We start from the raw sequence: 18,629 nt of genomic DNA, 5'->3' as shown, positions 1-18,629 counted from the left end.
TCTGTACTTGTCTGTTACTACTTCTACATTAGAAATGCTGTGCTGATTTCCTTTCATTTCTTCATTCAATATAAGAGCTTTATGTATCCATATGGGAATGCTTAATATAACATTCAGAACAAGTGAATAGTAGTTTCAACACAAGAGCTACACGAATGTTGAAAGCATGTCAGAATGCAAATGACTTTTTAATTACATGGATTTGAACCTTCTAATCTTCGAACACTGCTTGTACTATTCTTGTTCAATGACACTCCAGTGCCAGTATGTTTTCAATTTTCCTGCCTTAAACCTCTGCTCTTCGTATATACAAACTTTTTAATATAGGAAGATAGGCTCTACTCCCTATGCCTCACACTTCATTAGATAGCCTTGGAAATATGCGTCCCACCATAATTCCTGTGAGCTATGCACTCTGATTCTGTCAAAAGGTGTGGTAATGAGGGCAATTACAATTATGTTTAATTTAGCTGGTGACCAAGGTCCCACTTAAGGAGTATTATAAAGATGCTCTTAAATCCTATGGAGAAACATTTAAGTTGAAGTGTTATTATTGTATAATGGAACAAACCTGTGTAAGTGGTGCAACACAGAAAAATAGAATGTTGTCATTTCTTGTTTTGGTAGCACTCACAGCTAGGTGCTGTCCCCATAAACAGGAGAATATAGTTTCTGACTCAAAAAGCTCACAACTTAGGGAAACAATCTATCTGTACGATTCGATTGTATGTTCTTCTGTGTACAGGTGCAGAAATACATTCACACACCATCATGCATGGTGCCTAAACAGGCCTGCTTTTGGAGGGGGAGAGATAATTGTCCCAGGGCTTGGCGATTCAAAGGAATCTGAGGCTCTGGCCACAGCTACTACAGCTGCAGTGGTGATGATGAAGGGAGCTCCGGGTCCTTTAATTCATGGCCAGAGCACCATGCTGCATGCTCTGTGCAGCTCTGAGTGCTGGAAGAAGGGTGCCCCATGCTCTGTGTAGCGCAGAGGGTTGGCTGCCTGCAGTTCCATCCCGTCCACCCAAGGTCCCACCCCTTCTGCGAGCACGGAGCCAGCTCCTGCACCTTGCTCAGGGGCCTGCGAGGGCCTTCAGCTCCGCTGAACCAAATTAGAAAGCTCTGAGGAAGTGGGTCTGGCTCAAGAAAGCTCATCACCTAAGATGTGTGCAGACATCTTCCGGGGGTACATCAACTCATCTAAGTATTTGCCTGGTTTTAGACTACCTACCAAGCAAAGTCCTAGCAAAGTCAGTACACATTAACATTTCATAGATGAGGGTTTGTGTACATTGCTCTACATATGCTATACTGAAATATATGTGCAATACGTATCTTCCAGTTGATTTATTTTACAATTTTAAGGTGAAATTGAGAAAATAAGCAATTTCTCAGTAATAATGTGTTGTGACACTTTTGTATTTTTAGGTCTGATTTTATAAGCAAGTAGTTTTAAATGAGGTGAAACCTGGGGAGATGCAAGACAAATCAGACTTCTGAAAAGGGTACAATCATCAGGAAGGGTTGAGAGACATTGCCTTAGAGCAGAGAAGTGAAGGAGTGCTTTTCTCCCTAGAGGCTAGAGCTTTCTTCTCTTAACAACACAGCTGCATGCCTTCCAACAGTGTCAATATATCCCCAGTACAGCAGTGGCTTTTGAAGTGCTGTGCTAGGTGAATTTTGAAGATGTATTTGGAATTCTGTCTAAGCAGATGGTAGCAGTGGGGATCATCGGGAATCATAGTTTAATGTTGGTGGTGACTTCATGACCTGGTGTCAGAAGTGTAGCTTCCTCGTAGCAACAGTATCCTTTTGTCCATTATTATGCCGTGCACACTTTAATAAGCATGAATGTTGGAGACCTTTGAAAAAAGGGAAAGTATTTTACTATTGATAAATGACAGTGTGGCCAGTTTCCTCTGCTGGAGTTTGACTTGTGGACCTCTGAACTCCAAACTTTCAATTCCACCAGATGAGCTGAATAAGAGCTTTTGGAAGTTTGTAGAATAAAGAGAGTTCATATCCTCCATCTAATTCTAGAGCTACTTTACTGAGATTTTTAACAAGAGTTCAGTATCCCATCTAGATACCAAATAGAATAAAGAATATATTTATAAATGTTGACCATTTTGTGTTATTTCACATCAAATGTGTGTGCTGTTTGAGCACCTTCAATACTATCCAGTTATTAGAAGTCCAGTAATGGACCAGATTCATCCCTTAACACCCAGTAACACCCAATTCAGAACCCAATTTTGGCAACATTTGTATGTGCTAAGCTTTAAGCACGAGTTGACCCAAATCTTTAGAATGAAAATTGGTGTAGCTCCATCAAAGTCAATGGAACTATACCCATTTATATTAACTGAAGATTTAGCCTTCAGTGATTCTACTACATGCTTCAAGTTAAGTATGTGTGTACTTCTTTGCAGGCCATGGCTATTACTTATGAACAGGGCTCATCGAACTGCGGCGAGCTCTGCTCGCCAGCCACACTGTTCGGCGATCTGCGCATGCGCAGATCGCTGGAACCCTGCTCTTCCGGGTTCCACAGGCAAATATATTGTATAATTTGTCGAGCCTTGCTTATGAACACACAAAATTATTCCATGCACTTTGAATTCAGCTGACACAGCAGCTGTGGAGGAATGAATTCATTATAGCTGTGTGCCATTTCTGGAATATGAATATTTGTAAAACAAAGTGAATTATTAATGCAAGTTAAATGTTAAAAGCTGCATGGACTAAGAATCCAGATGGGGTTGGATTGTGATTGGTGAATGCTGTAAAGCCAACTACTGTGGAAACAATAACTACATTTTATCATATCACTGAGATATACTTAATAGAATGTGTAAAAAGAGTATAAATAATAGTCATGCAAGGAGTAAGGGAAGCAGATGGGACCATTGCTCCCATTGACCTCCCACTGTGAGGATGCTGCCAAGCTCGGCTCATGCCTCGGCTCGTACCTAGTGTAGACCTGGCCTCAGCCTTATCCAGCCATATTTTTTTATTGCCTTGAATTTTTTTTCCATAGTTTCCTGTGTAGCTTCAATGTAATTTGAAGCTTCTTCCTCCATGGAATCTCTATGGGAGAGGCAGCACTATTTACACTGCTACCCTACTCAAGGGTCTATACTGTTCTCCTGTGCCACTGGGTGTGAACCAGGGTCATAGACTCTAATTTTGTGTGTTTTATTACCCTGCTATTTTTCCCTTTTACTTTGGCATCTGTGATGTAGATGTGATGAAAGACAGTGTGGATAGAAAGTTACTATTAGGGACGTGAATGGTTAACTGGTGAATGGGTGATGCAAGGGGCTTTTCCAACCCCTCGAAATGCACCTTAGGCAGTGGCGCTGCAGCCTGGCTGGAACAGCCCGTGTCCACAGCAGGCATGGCCCGGGGGCAACACAGTCAGGGTCAATCCAGCCCAGCCACGATGGGCAGGTGGGGGCTGCTCTAGCCCAGTTGGGCTGGAGTGGCACCCGGCACAGCCCCCCCTTTTAATCAGTTAACTGGTTACACGTTATGTTTAACCAATTAACCAGGATGTTACATCATGAGTTACAATATGTATGTGTGGTGATTTCTAGTACTAAACCGAGCCAGAAGGATTGATTGCCATCTAAGATTTTTTTCTTCACTCCTCTAGTCCGTTTTATGAACATTAATACCGAGAATATAAAAAAGATTGATAGTTACCTAACTTATTACCAGAAAGCAGTGATCATGACTACAAAAATAAAATTTAATTGGGTCTTCTGACACATTTTGTAAATGCTATCACAATCCATTGAATTTTTACTAGGTATTTTTGATGGTACAGACTGATTCTGCAGGTGCTGCTTAGACACACAGCATACTTCAATCGCATAAAACGTTCCATCAAAATCCATGGGACTCATATGCCCAAATGTTTGGGCCTTTATTTAAATGCAGTGCATTGCCCATTAATTTAAACATTGTGTTCTAAAATTATTAGAGTTCTGTTGTGAGAGAAGATCAGTATATTCCAGCCACTTCACCCCAAAGTGACACATTTGTCTGCTGCACTGTGCTGGGAATAGAATACTTTCCACCTCGAAAAAGAATGCTCTTCTCAGTCTTCTGTATGTCTCACGAATGAGGAGACTGTTTGCTAAGATATTCTTCATAAACTTCATAAAGAGCATAATTTATTTGCAAGGATAAAAGCATTTTTGGTATTTTTCCTTAAAATGGCTGGCTTCTATAGAAAGGAAAGCTTTGAAGGCCACAATGCCTGATATATTCTTTCATTATAGTCCTGTAAGGATTTATAGTTGGCTCGTACAAAATATTAGTGACAATATCATAAGCAACATAAAATAAAATTCCATGCTTCTGGTGTACCTTCTCTTGCAAAATTTAGCACTATTGTACCCTGTTTTGATGTCATTTACACCCATATAAATCTAGAGTTTACTTACACTGTCTTAACAATTTAGCAATATCCTGGCATAAAACAAAATAGCATTGGATAGTTAAGCACTGCCAGGATAGTCAGTTTGGTGATACAAAGAATACATAATGAAATGAGTAAGCTTTCACAAATAGTGGCTTCCTTGTGTGTGTAATTAGTAAATCAATTTTCTGCCTATATTTTTGAACCTGTAGTTCACTGGCAGGTGTAACTATGATACTTGATCACAAAGTATTCACAAAGGCCTTAGCCTAGCTGCGTATAGGTTCTGAAGATTAATTAGAGGAGAATTATGTAATGTGGAAACAAAGGCAAGGACGCTTAGCCTTTGTAGAGACACATGATGCTAGAATTGTCTCTTCTTAAAAATGTATTTTTATGAACAGTTGAAGTGTACACAATCATATAGTCCAATAGCAATTGTACTGGTCAAAGTGGAATCCAATTTCTTGTCATACCACATTTATATCTGAGGCCCTCTTCTGGACAGTGCATTTGGAAATGGGCTTTTAAGCAGGGTCAGGTTGCATGTATGAGAAGAGACAAGTCTTGTAGCATATTAAAGCATACAAATATATAGAGTATTGTGAACTTTTGTCGGCAAAACCCACTTCTTCAGAGAAGAGAGATAAAGGGCTGGAGGAAATCTCAAACAAGCTGTTAGCAAGAATGGTGACTCTTAATATTTTTGTCATTTGTGTTTTATGATTTATTTCAGTGGCATGTACAGAAAATTGCTGGGAGTTAAAGATGGAAAAGAAAACAGATGGGAAGAACAACAATTATACAGTTAAGTTAGAAAATATAAATAAATAGGAAATGTAAAATATAATCTTTTAACTTTTCAAGTGCATCAATTCAGTAAGATTCTCATAAGTCGGGCTTTTTAGTAGTTATTTGTGGTATTATCACACATCCTATCCCCAAAGCTCACTCTTCCCCCCGCCTGCTCCTCCACCCTCCCCACTGGCTGCTCCTCCACCCTCTCTTGCTCCTGCACCTTCCCCCTTGCCAGACACCCTACTCCCAGCCTGCTACTGCACCCTACCGCCTATCCAGATCTCACACCCTCTCCTTCACCTACATCCAACTCTCACCCAGTTCCTGCACCCCCATCCCTATCCGACTCTCTGGCAACTCTGTCCCACACACTGAACCTCTCATTTTTGTCCCCATCCCAGAGCCTGAGGGGGTCCACAAAATCCAGTAACCCTGGAACCCCAGAAGAGTAAATCAGTCCTATGGGAAGCCCCTAACCGCAGTCTTCCCTGTCCCTTGCCTTCTCCTGTGGGGCTGGAGCACTAGAGGAGTGAGTTGTCTCAGTTGGGGGCCACATAAGTGAGTGTTGGGGGTTTTGGGAGGTGTTTTTTTGTTTCTCACTTGTCTGGCCCCCAACTGATTTTTCAGTGAGTCAGTGGTCCCATCCCAAAAAAGGATTCCCAACCATAAATAAAGAAAATATTGAAACCTTTTGTGTTGTTTTACTTAATTTTACTTTAATTAATATTTTACTTTATTTAAAATAAACTAAAATGAGAAAGTTAAAACACTTAATCTGTTTAATAATTTAAATTAATATTTCCTTTCTTACTGGTTAAATTAAATGGTTCTCCTAGTTAGAGCACTAGCAAAATGGGTCAGGTGTAATTATGTAATTAAGAACGAATTTCCATTAGCAAGCGGTAGTCCACGTAAACATTTGCATTGAGCTAGGTGGGCCATTGGCCAAAAAGTTTGAGAACCACTGGTGTAGAGAGTGGGAGATTTATGGATAAGTTCTGGAAGAGTCTTCATCTTGTTTAAGGGACAGCATAGAATACCACATTGTATGAGAAGCTGATAAATGGGCTTTTAAAGCACACATCATTGCAGAGGGAGACCTAGAATGAGACAACACTTGACAAGCAGGAAGAGGGAGGCTGGGTTTTGAAGGCAGTGATAAGTACCACACAATGCTGTTGATTTCTTTAATGTAATTATAATAAACAATTGAAAATAATTGCATAAGACAAATATGAAGAAAGGGATCACTGGTTTACAAAATCAAGCAGTACAGATTCGGGTACCAATAGCAATGGCACCAGTAATTTGTAGCTGTGGTCCATGGTGGGCTTGCTGCCAGAACTTCATTGCTGTTAGCACTGTGAGCCTACACATTCTGCAATCGCATTCCCCAGTTACAGTGTGGGAGCCTCCAAAAGAATTTCTGGTTCTATATCTTCCCCCAGCTGCTTTTTGTGTTTTTAATTAATAAAAGATTTTATGCCACCATTCAGTAAGCCCTGGTCTACACAAGACTTTATTTTGAAATAATGCTCCCCCAAGGTCGAATTTATAAGTAAAGTGTCCGCACTGCCGAACCCATTATTTTGAAATAACAGGCCATGGAATTCGAAATTTGTTCTGCTTTTCATCAGGAGTAACACTAATTCCAAAATTGTTATTTTGAAACATCGGTAGCATGGACACTCTTGTGCTGCTATTCTGAAATAATTACTCCCCAGAGTAATTCAAACTAGTTACTTCCCAGTGCTTCCTTGGGCTCCATGTCCAAGGTACCATGTCCACATTAATGGAGCCTGCCTTGGACTCATTTTGAATCTTCCTTTTAATGTGGACACATTCATTTGAATTTGTTAAATCAGAAGTTGAGTCATATTTACTTATTTCAAAATAGTTTCCTATTGTAGCCATGGCCTAAATGACCATCATAATGGATTTTTCCAATTTATCCTAATATTTAAATAGGCAACTGTCATAAAGACTTGTATCAATATGTAAACATATATACTTGAAACAATATGTCAGATACCTGATTTTGAGAATAGCAAACGATGAGTATAGTGGAATGTAAACATCTTGATGCCAGCCCAAAATTTAATTAAAAAAAATTAAACGTGACAAATACTAATGTGTGGGTTTTTTAAAAATAATCTGAATGTGCTCTAGTTGGAGTCCACATTATCTAGTGTTTGGAAATGGCATCTTTAGCTATTATGTTATAGCCCCAAGAGCTTAAAATGAACAAATAACATTTTATTTCAGAGTTCTTTAAATGTCCAAACCAAAACTTCTATACTAATGATGAACACAAAGTAGTAGATGGATCGAAGCTCGCCTAAAATAAAGGTAAATATATAATAATTTTGTAACCGGTAAGGGCCAATTAATGTTGACACAGAATTCCAAAATGAATCAACCCACTTAAGGAATCTTGGCAGTACCCATATTGTTCCATTGTTAAAATCACATTCACTCTTTTCCAGTTATGAGACAGAAAATCTAAATCCACGAATTATAGTCATCTACACTCAGGCATTCAAAGAATCATCATTAGTGATTACCTGATCTCCAGAGGCTACTTATACACAGGGTAAAATACCCTTTTTTCCTGTCCTGTTATTATGACAACAGAACATTTTGGCTAGATCCACAGCCTGTATAAATCAGTGTAGCTCCATTCAGTTCAAGTAAAGATTTTTGCTTTTTTTGTTAAACAAAGTTGTAACTATGTGAAAGTATGAATTTTCAATGATTAGGGTTGCCAGGCCAAAAGCTAATAACATCCACAACTTTCATGCCTTTCAAATGCGTACATGACACAAAAGGCCATGGATAATTTCTCCTGAATCAAGACCATAAAGAGAATTTAGAATCATCTTTAATGTATTTGGGAGCTAAAATGCTCCCTGAATCAAATAAAATAGTCCTGCAACAAAGGGAATGGTAAAAGGTAGCGTTAATATGGATGGATATGAATTTATTTTTGAGTACATAATTATTCTTCGGTTAACTGCACAAAATGCTAATATTTTTATTCTTTTGAAAAAAGGAGACTACACTGTAAGCATAGAGTGGTCAGTAATAGAGATGTTAAAAAGCATGGCAACCTTTCTTAGCATCAGTTGATTAGTCAGAATGAAGAATGTGAATTATGTTTTCAGTAATGTCAGCACTACTATTCTGGAATTAAATGAGTTCAGAGTTCATTAGGAGTTCTCCTTACACACAGTGTTCTTATATTTTTGCAATAAAACTATTCATTGTCTTGATGAGACATAAAATGCAGTAGTCACTTTCTCTCTCTTTTCAGTTGACATGGGTCTACTTTGCCATTAATATTAATGATCTGTGTATGCTACAATGGGAAACTAAACCCTATAGAGTTTGTGATAAAATAAATCATCCCTGCATTAGCATTTTAGAGGTTTCAGTCTCTTTCCATAATATAAGATACTTGCTCACTGTACCAATATTTATCGCATAAAGAAAGCAGAAGAGATCGTTAAAACGTGGTACAGACCAATGAGCTGCTCCTTTGTTTTGAAGACTAGTTTATAAACATAATAAAGGGATTATTTTTCTTGCCAGATGTGCCAGTGTTAGGTGGGATGAATGAAAAAATAAGGAAATAGTGATCATTTATCAAGGATACTAACAGGCCAAGTGGAACATCAGAAAGAAAAAAATGGATATAAAGTCACGTATATATAAAATTTAGTAGACTGGTAACTCTGAAAAGTTAGCAGACTTTATTTTATGGTACTCTGTCTTCTTTGTCTCATGACCATTTAGTTAATTCTATTTAATTGGCTTTTGACACCTCCACAAAATATAAAATCAAAACCAATACTTCCCAGATTGAAAAGCCCTATAGACTCTAATAAAGACTAAATGGCTGCAGAAATTATTCCAGACAAAATATAGCTTAATACACAAATTTCCTTTAAATACTTATTTGAATCTAACTGAGAATTATGTCCCTGCCATACAATTTCAGAGCTGGTTTAATTTTTTTTAGTGAACAGATATTCTTGTCTGTTACATTCTTCAGGCTTTTTCCATGAGGATTTATTTTCTCTCTGCTTGAGGAGAACTCACATTTACTTCAGTGGGAGTTTTTCCTGTGTAAGGATTACAGGCCTCAGCCCTTGTCTTATTAACATAACCTCTTAGGCAGACCCAGCAACACTATTAATCAGTGGAGGCTGTCATTCCTGAGAATAAGGAAAGAGTTGGCATTATTTACTATATTGGAATAAGAAGCACTGCTGAAGCAAAAAACACAAAGTCTGCAAACTCCATCATTGCTTTAGTGGTTTCCAATTGTCTAACCTCAGGTACTATGGTTCTGGGCCAGGTAGTATGTGTGCTATAGGTACCTAAGATGAATATCCAAACAAAAAATTGCCATTGTTTCTTTAAAATATCACAGTTGCACTGCCTTTCTTTTGGAATTAATGGTTCAGACAGTCACATGAGGAACAGAACTTAAACAAACCTTTCATCCAAGGACCAGAGTATTTACAAACATTATGCCTCACAATACATCTGACAAGTAGGTATGTACTGATAGTCACAGAGGCCTTTGAAACACTGTTATACCATGATTCAGGTTTTCACCACATCAATCACCTCAGAAGTAGATCTCCAGTAGCAAAAAGTATATCCAAAGAGGTAGGCATTTTTTTGTTGCTTTGAAGTGGATTGCCAAAGTGGATGGTGCAGCCAATCAATTTTTCAGGACTGGTCAAGGTCATACTAGAAATTACACCTACTATCTATCTAGGAAGAATGTCCAGGGGACAGAGGGCAATAGCATGTCTACCTTCCATCATCAGAAATGAATTCTCCCCACCAGGAGAAGTTTGTGGAGCCTTATCTACTATGCATTTTGAAGATCGAGTTTGTTTGTGGTTTTGTTTGTGCAAAATAAAGTCATACTTCAGGATTACCTACAGATACCAAATTTTGCATAAACAATCCTGCCACTTAAATTAGCTGAATGTATTACTTATTTACACTGGAATATGCCGAAAAACTAATGACTATTATGATTAGAGTTCATAAAAATATTTGCTAACAAAATTACAATCAAGTTGCCTATTCAACTGTCATTTTAGTGCAAAGAAAATGTTTATTGTTACAAATTACAAAATAATTCAAATTAGTTACAGAAAGAGTAATGGCAGCTTTACAAATTTCTGATTCAAATTTACTATGTATGGTAATTATTCAATAAAATGAATAATGTTTGAAGTTCAAATCTTACAAATTTGAAACTGTTCTTTTACTTCCCTTTTGCAAGCATATTAATATAAAATTATATTACATATATTTAATTTCTTTAACTTTTCTATAATTTTAATCTATGCAAAAAGACTTTGCCCAGTCAACAATGGGCCTCAACTGTTAATTTTAGAATAAATGAAAATCTGGGCTTCTTGGATCATACTTGATGTTAAACCATGTTAAACTGTGCCAGCCTGAAATATGTTCAAGATGATTAGATTCCATTAATGGTATATTTCCCACTGTTACTAGGACCTGGATCTACTGTTTGTGGCCCCATAGTAAGCTGACTATCAAAGTGACTAACTGAATTTCAAAGTAAGAGACAACTTGATGAAAAATAGAAGCGAAGCTCATTTGTTAGGGATGTGTTTCACTTCTACTGTGCATCATTTTGCAGCATAGGATGGTACCTTTATATAGCAGTGTTTGATTCTTTCTATAACTGCTGTTTCAGATATGGGATTATATTGATTTTAGACAGACATGAAACACAAGATTCTCTATGAGGGACATCACTTATAATAAGGCACTGATCATCCTTTTATTTGCAATTAAATGTCTGTGAGAGAACACAATCCCTTTACTAATTATTAATAGAATTAAATGAGCCATTTGTCTTCCCAGATATCTCTAGGTTTGCCAGTGGGACACTCGTTTTAATGTAAAAGTTGTCAAGAAACCCTTAAACAAAATACATATTTTTAACTGTAACAGGCCATCTCTGGTTTCTGTTACTCCATATCTCTTAGAATTGGTAATTGTTAATTCTTCCCCATATGCTACACTGAAAATATACTTTTATGTGAATAATTTTTCTAGTTCTCTTGCTATCATTAGCGGTTTTGTCCTTTTTGGAGAGTATAGCAGTTATGATATGAGAATAATGGCAGCAAATCATTAGGGTGCTACCTGCATTTAGATAGGGTCACATTATGCAGATATCACGTTTTGTAGTGATTATATTGAGGATTTCCATTAGCAGAAGCTGTTGCATTCACAAAGCTTCCGAATTAAACAGAATGATTGCTTGCAGGTGCAATTGTAAAAATCCCTTGTTCAGTTTATGATGTACAATTCCATAGTTCTTTATTTAGAATGAGCTTGAAACTATTCCCCTTACTGATGCAGTAATTAAGGTATTCAACTGTGGTTTTCAACTATATGGTCTGGTTTCTAAATTCACAAGTAGAATTCCATGGTGCATCATGGGTTATTTGTTTCTCAAACACTTGCATCTGGTGCAATATAAACAACACTTTCAGATTTTTTAAGTGAAATATTTAGAAATATAGTGTACTTTGCTCAGATTTCAGACTTAATGATGATTTACAAATATTCTACAACATAAGAGAAATAAATGGAACTTTTAAAAATACAAATGTTTTAATACTCCATCATTCAGTGTGCTTAAAGTTAATGTGTGCCTCTTGCCTACATGTACTGTAGATATCAACATACACCTTTCATCTTTGTTCTTGTTTTTGTCTGTTTTATGCATGAGAAAGTTCTTGTTTTCAACTCTGCGCGTGGCTGCATTTTTAACTTGATTCCTGTGTTTGTACTGATTGCTTTTTTTTGCATGCAAATTACAAAATGTCATAGAGATTGGATAGCTCTGAAAAAGAGAAAGAAAAACTGAGTTCCAACTGTTGTGTGCTTGTGCATAAGTGTGTAGAATACATGATATATGGTAATATTTTCATTACAGCCCTTGACTTTTCTTCTGCTCTGTTTTTATTACTTGCTAAGAGAGAAGGGCATTTTTTTCTGCTGCAAAGAATGATGAATCTCCTTTCATGTTAATGGTACTTGTGTTAGCATGGAATGTGGAACAGAATTATAAAAATTTAATTCCATTATTCTTGGTTTTGATTGTAAGATGCTAGATGCCCTGCCTATGCGGAGACTCTGTTTTAAATGTTGCTTATATAGATTGTGTGATATCCTAGTCCCACAGAAGTCAATGGAAAATATAGCCCCCATTGGCTTAAGTAGGACAAAGATTTCACCTGTTATTTCTAAAGCCCTCTTTGGGACTTTCATATTTTTAAATGAATATATTAGCAGGTTGTCAAAGGTTGCAGGAAATTTTCAGTCCACATCTGTATTTAAAATGGGATAAATGAATTTAAAAAAAAGCCAAACCCATGCTTGTCCTTTTTATAAGCGGGAGTTAAAATGCTTGATCTCAGAAATTTTGTTTTACTTTCTACAGAAAAATTTATTTTTGCCAGGTGTCAAGAAATTTATCAGCAATATTAGTTCATGAAATATAAAATCAAATTTGGTTTTAGTTTGTTTTTCTCACCACCAGTTCAAATTTAAAAATAAAGGAGATAAACATTGTTCCTGGTTATTTGTTTGTGGTGGGTATGCTTTTAGTCAACATTTCCTTTAACTCTTATATTTTTTAATGTAAAGTATCAGGCACTATTTGCTTCTCATGCTCAATGTTTCCAATAGTCATATCCTACAGGAGAGATTTTGGTATAAATTTTAAAAAACAGAACAAAACTGTGTTAGTTGTATTTTTTAACTAAGAACCTCCCCCAAAATGTTTTTCTTGAAACATCCTTGGGAATTTAATATTGACTATTTTTCCTCAGTCTTGTATATTCTTGAATTGTCTTTTTTTTCCCTCCATTTTCTCCATTCTCAATCCTAGGTCCCCTAACAAAGAAACAGACAGATGATTTAGGTGATAATGACGGTGCTGAAGATGAAGGTATTTTTTTGCCGCCAAACTGATTTGCATGACAAGGATCCCTGAAAATCTTTTTCTCCCCTCTTTTTTTAACTTCTTGTCTTTTGGAGATTTTTTTTATTCCATTTTTGATGTGTTTTGTCTTCTTGCTTGTTGTTTACATATATTTTTAATTCTTTTAAAAGAAAGGATGTTGTTAAGTTCTACATTTTTATGCAAAAGAATTAACAATATTTAAAGACAAGGGTTTTTGTTTTCTTGAAATGGACTTTTTATATGTTTCATCCCACCTTTTGACTGAATTTTGTCCATGCTATTTGAACTAACACTTTTTTTTAAGTCTCTCTGTACACCTTTTTGCATGTTTCTAACCCTCTGTATTTATATATTTCACAAAAATACAAGTATATTTCTTTTACCAACTGATCTCAGTTTGATAAACTTAGAAAATATTTTGTTTCTAAAGAGAAAATATTAGCAAGTTCTTATAAAGTGTCTCTCAAGCAACTGAGTTTTCAGTAGAAATGTGCAAAACTTCTTCTCGTCTGCATGACTATGTCAAGAAATATAAGCCCAAATACCTAATTTCACTTAGACAGCAGCCTGGGCAGTAAATCTGTAGCCAGATTATCAGCCTATGTATATTGGTTTTATTCCATTGAAGTCAGTGGAGTTGAACAGATGTTCACCAATCAGATATGGTCCTTTATGTTTTTACTGTTACAAAGATCTCAAACTCTCTGGGCTGATATTATGGAGCACCTTACACTCATATGAACGCTATTACAAATGGGCGATATGAAAATGTTGAACATACTATTTTTGTCTATGAATTTTTAATCATATAAATCAAAGATTGTTTTTACATATGAGAAACTAACAACATTCAGTCACTCATAACTAGGGACTGTTTCTTTCAAGCCATGTAGTCCATTTCTGTTAGGTAAAATCCAGAACTATAAAACGTATTTGTTTATTTTCAAAGAGAAAATTGAGGTGCCATTTAGAAGCTTCTGGTGTTGCTCACTCAATCCTTTCTTATCTGCTTTTTGGTCAAGTATAATTTCATGAAAGATAGAATAACTGTAACTACAGAGCTCTACCACTTTGCTTCTCATTAACATTAAAGAAAACGGAGTTCAGTCTAGTAATGGATGCTCATAATTTTCTTCAACTAACTTCTGTTCAGAGATGAGAAAACTTAGTATTTTATCACTACATTTGCTTAGATTCACCTGATCTGATTCTATTCACTTGTGTTCATCCTGGAACAACACATTTTTATATTAAAAATATGAGTGGGGCAAAGATAGCAACCAAATCCAACTACTTCCAGTTGCTGGCTCAACTATCTGTACTGCAATATTTTGCCACCGGTACTTGACTGACTATCCCTTCATCATCTAACATCCTTCTATACATTCAATGGTAAAGTTGTTGCCCATCCTTTCTGTGGACAACTGGTCACCTAACTCCCATTCAGATGGGTCAGTTTTTAAGATGACCCAATATGTGACTGGTGCATCCTTTTTTTCAATAATTGTTTGTGCTTTTGAATTTATACAGTAAATCCACAATGAGATACATTTAAAAGCAGAATATTCAACAAACGATTCAAATTCAGCTCAGAGTGGTAGAGACAGATCAGTCATTATCAAAAGGAATTTCTGTAGCTTATGTCAAATGAGTTCAATGGTTGCGTCCCTGTTTTTGATAGACATGTTGTCCTTACCACCAGCACTATTGGCAGTCTGAGGAGAGAAGCCAAAGACCAGAAAGATGTAAAGGTTGAACTGAAAAAAAATAATGCATTGCAAATATAACTAATCATTTCAGTTTATGGGACTGGGGTTTCAGTTCCTCTGGCATCAGGGATGAAAATTGTACTACCCTGTTCTAAGCTTTTGGGCACAGATGGCTCTGGTTGAGTCATCCTGAGGCAAGTGTAGAAACTGATTACACCTCTGCTTTCCTCAAAGATTTCAGAAGAGGCAGGTCAACTATACATTCCATTGGCAAGCCAAAGTCACGAAAGGAGAATATCCAGAAGTACTAAATTGGTGCATTTGGTACTTGGCTATCATAGCCAGCTAACTCTGAGGTAGTAGATAACTTGCACTGCTATAACTTCATCTCCTCAGGCTGAACTTTGCAGCTCCAGGGCCCTCTGGTCTGGGTTGCACTGGCAGGATCAACTTCCCCTCCCTCCCACCACCTCAAATTAAATTTATTTAGGACAGAAGGGATAAGCAAATAAAACAAAGAATTGCCTCCTCTTTCTCCCACCCTTAAAAAAGCCACCCAAGATGTCAACATATCAAACCATCTGCCAACCTTCCCCCTAGCTTTCCCCTAACAAAATCTGCAATAAAGCTACTTATAGTCAGTTCACAGAGGACTGAATGTGTAGGGGCGGCAAAAACAAATATAAAAATAAATAAGCTGCACAACCCCCCCATTCAGATTGGGGTGGCCTTGGCAAGGAAGGGCAGTGTTGTATAATTGTACAGTCCCTTCCACATAATTTAAGTATAATGTGTTTAAAGAGCTCAGGACCAATCCTATGTTTCTTTAGAGAGGCCTTGTGAGTCCCTACCAAGAGCCTGGATCAAAGCCATCTGGCTAAAGGGATCACAGAGCACTCCCTGTGGAGTCAGTCACACACTTTAATTAGCAGCAGATTTCAATATAAAAAGTATTAGATAATTCCCACTCCCATCTACATGTATTACTACTACAGTATCCACAGTTCCAATTGTTGCCAGCCCAGGGATAAAGGAGAATGAGATCAGTAATCAAACTTAGGTCTTCTGTATGTGCTGCGACTATTAGGCCAGCCTTAATGAGATCATTTTTCATTTTTGTTTCAGAAGACCCAAAGGCACTAGTGCACATTACAGGCTAATGATCTGCAAATTTGCAGTTTAAAAAATGAAGGTGTTTTCAAGTTCTATGAGTGTAAAATGTGTGCAAAGCCAGAAGCTATGTAAACTTCTTTGCTTTCCCATCTTGTTTGCATTCTTGCAACTATATAACCTTTGCATGTTTTAACCGACCAGCATCTCTCTGACAAGAGCTGAAGTAGAAATGTGGCCTTGTCTACACTTTGACATTTTGTTACTTGTTTTTGGACAACAAGGTAGCTGCACTGGTGTTGCCACTGAGCTACCTCAACAAATATGCATGAGATTGTTGTAACAACACCTGTGATACTGGTAATATCAGTGCATTTGCACCTTTGATGACACACAGGCAAGAAATATGCAACAACACCCTCAGATGTGCTCAGGAAGTGAATAAAGTAGTGTCCCAGATCTGGAAACCTGGTTTGGGTTCAAAATGTAAAGGATTTAAAATTTTCACCTTATTACCTACTATTTTTTGTTTAGGTCATAAATGTAGTTTAATCTGGATTTATACTAAGAGTTCCTATTCTTTAGGCACTTTTAGTCCATATATATCAAAGTAATTTATAAGTAATATTCTCAGCTGGAATTGTGGCCCCAGCTTACTCGGTGCTGTACAAACACAGGACTACTTGGTCATCATTGGACTCTTCCTGTGCATCAGAAGTCCCATGTAGCTCATGAATCTTTTTGGCTCACTTCATCACCATGGTATCAGACTAGCTCAAAATCTTTATTGAGTTCATCCTCACAACCGCTCTGATAGGAAAGTATCTCTCCCTTTATAGATGGGGAACAGAGTCACAGTCAAACTGTTTGCTTGAGGTGACACAGGAAGTCCATGGGGAGCAGAGAATCGAATCCAGGACTCCAAGACCAAGGTAGCCTCCGCCCCCCAACAACTGTGTCCAAAGTCTGAGAAAAAAGAGGTTGCATCATGTTATGAAAGTCAATCAACCGAAGCTCTATTGCACCAAGAAGGGAAGTGAATTCCAGACCTAAGTATTTTTGGTGAAGAGCCCTCTACCAGCCGCAGTGTTTTAAAAATAAGCTAACTCAAGACTGCTAACTCAACCCTTGCAGCTGATCTCTATTGCAATGGTAGCACTAGAAGATAAGCAGACTCTTGGGTAGCTATGGCTCAAAGCATTTGACTTTAGAAAACAGTATGCAGTAGTACATATTTGTCTATCTCACAAACAACCACATACATCAGTGTAATTACAGTCTCAGCCAGGCTGGAAAAGCGTGAATGTTGTAATTTTGGATGGAGATTGTTTGACTGATATATACCGACAGTACAGTGCCTGCTCACAACATCACCCAAGCATATCGTTTCTCAATTCATGAGCATCAAAATTTAAAAGTAAAAAAATTATTTGCCATGTTAAATTTTTCAGTGACTATTTCCCCCCCAAACAAAAAACAGGACTGTGTAGCACTTTAAAGACTAACAAGATGGTTTAATAGGTGATGAGCTTTCATGGGCCAGACCCACTTCCTCAGATCAAATAGTGGAAGAAAATTGTCATAACCATATATACCAAAGGATGTAATTTAAAAAAAAAAAATGAACACATGTGAAAAGGACAAATCAAATTTCAGAACAGAAGGGGGATGGAGGAGAGGGAAGGAGGGGAGGTAAATGTCTGTGAGCTAATGATATTAGAGGTGATAATTGGGGAAGCTATCTTTGTAATGGGTAAGATAATTACCGTCTTTATTCAAATTTGAGTGTAAAGTGTTGAATTTAAGCACGAATGACAGTTGAGGATTCTCTTTGAAGTGAAGTCTTAAAAGGTCTTTGAAGCAGGATGCAGGTAATCAAGTCATTGAGACAATGTCCTTTCTGGTTGAAATGGCAAGAAACTGTTTTTTCTTTGTGATCCTGTCTGATATCTGTTTTGTGGGCATTGATCCTTTGGCAAAGTGTCTGAGACGTTTGTCCAGTGTACATAGCGGATGGACACTTTCGACACTTCACTTCAAAGAGAATCCTCTGAACTGTCATTCGTGCTTAAATTCAACACTTTACACTCAAATTTGAATAAAGACGGTAATTATCTTACCCATTACAAAAATATATACAGTAAAACCTGTGTTATCTGGCGCACTCTGGGATTAGGGCGTTCTGGTTAACGAAAAATTCTGGTTATCTGAGGGTCCCATCAACCTAGGAAAAAACAATGGACAACAATAGTAAAACTCAAGTTTTTAATTTTGGTAGTTTTGTAGTGTGAGGCAGTTAGTCTCACATTTCTATTTTGATTTAAAGATGATTAGTGCTTCTTAAATAAAAAATTGTTAAGCCAATCATGGTAAACCAAGCCAGTCCCGTGGGCCTGAAGATGTGAGTGTATTGTGGCTGGGGGCAACGCCGGTTAACAATTTTCTGGTTCACAGAGTGCCAGATAACACAGGTTTCACTGTAATATAGTGTCATGATCTTTCATGTCCAGCTCATCATCTGATGAAGTGGGTTTTGCCCACAAAA

The 18,629-nt window shown here is 37.2% G+C and overlaps 1 protein-coding gene across 8 annotated transcripts in view; it reads left to right on the top strand.

Moving 5' to 3' along the window:
• Nucleotides 1-18,629, top strand: part of NLGN1 (neuroligin 1) — a 678,275-nt gene that overhangs the window by 292,559 nt on the left and 367,087 nt on the right. For 6 of the 8 annotated variants that reach the window (XM_089780752.1, XM_089780751.1, XM_089780750.1 and 3 more), the window contains exon 3: nt 13,191-13,250. The exons of the other annotated variants lie outside the window; for them this stretch is intronic. In XM_089780752.1, coding sequence (XP_089636878.1) covers nt 13,191-13,250 — 60 coding nt within the window. The remainder of the gene's footprint in view (nt 1-13,190; nt 13,251-18,629) is intronic. 8 annotated transcript variants of the gene reach the window in all.

This window comes from Pelodiscus sinensis, chromosome 10 (assembly GCF_052426305.1).
Source record: "Pelodiscus sinensis isolate ZL-2025 chromosome 10, ASM5242630v1, whole genome shotgun sequence".
Taxonomy (NCBI): Eukaryota; Metazoa; Chordata; order Testudines; family Trionychidae; genus Pelodiscus; species Pelodiscus sinensis.
Note: the sequence above shows the minus strand (reverse complement) of the source record. Positions and strands in the feature narration are given on the sequence as shown.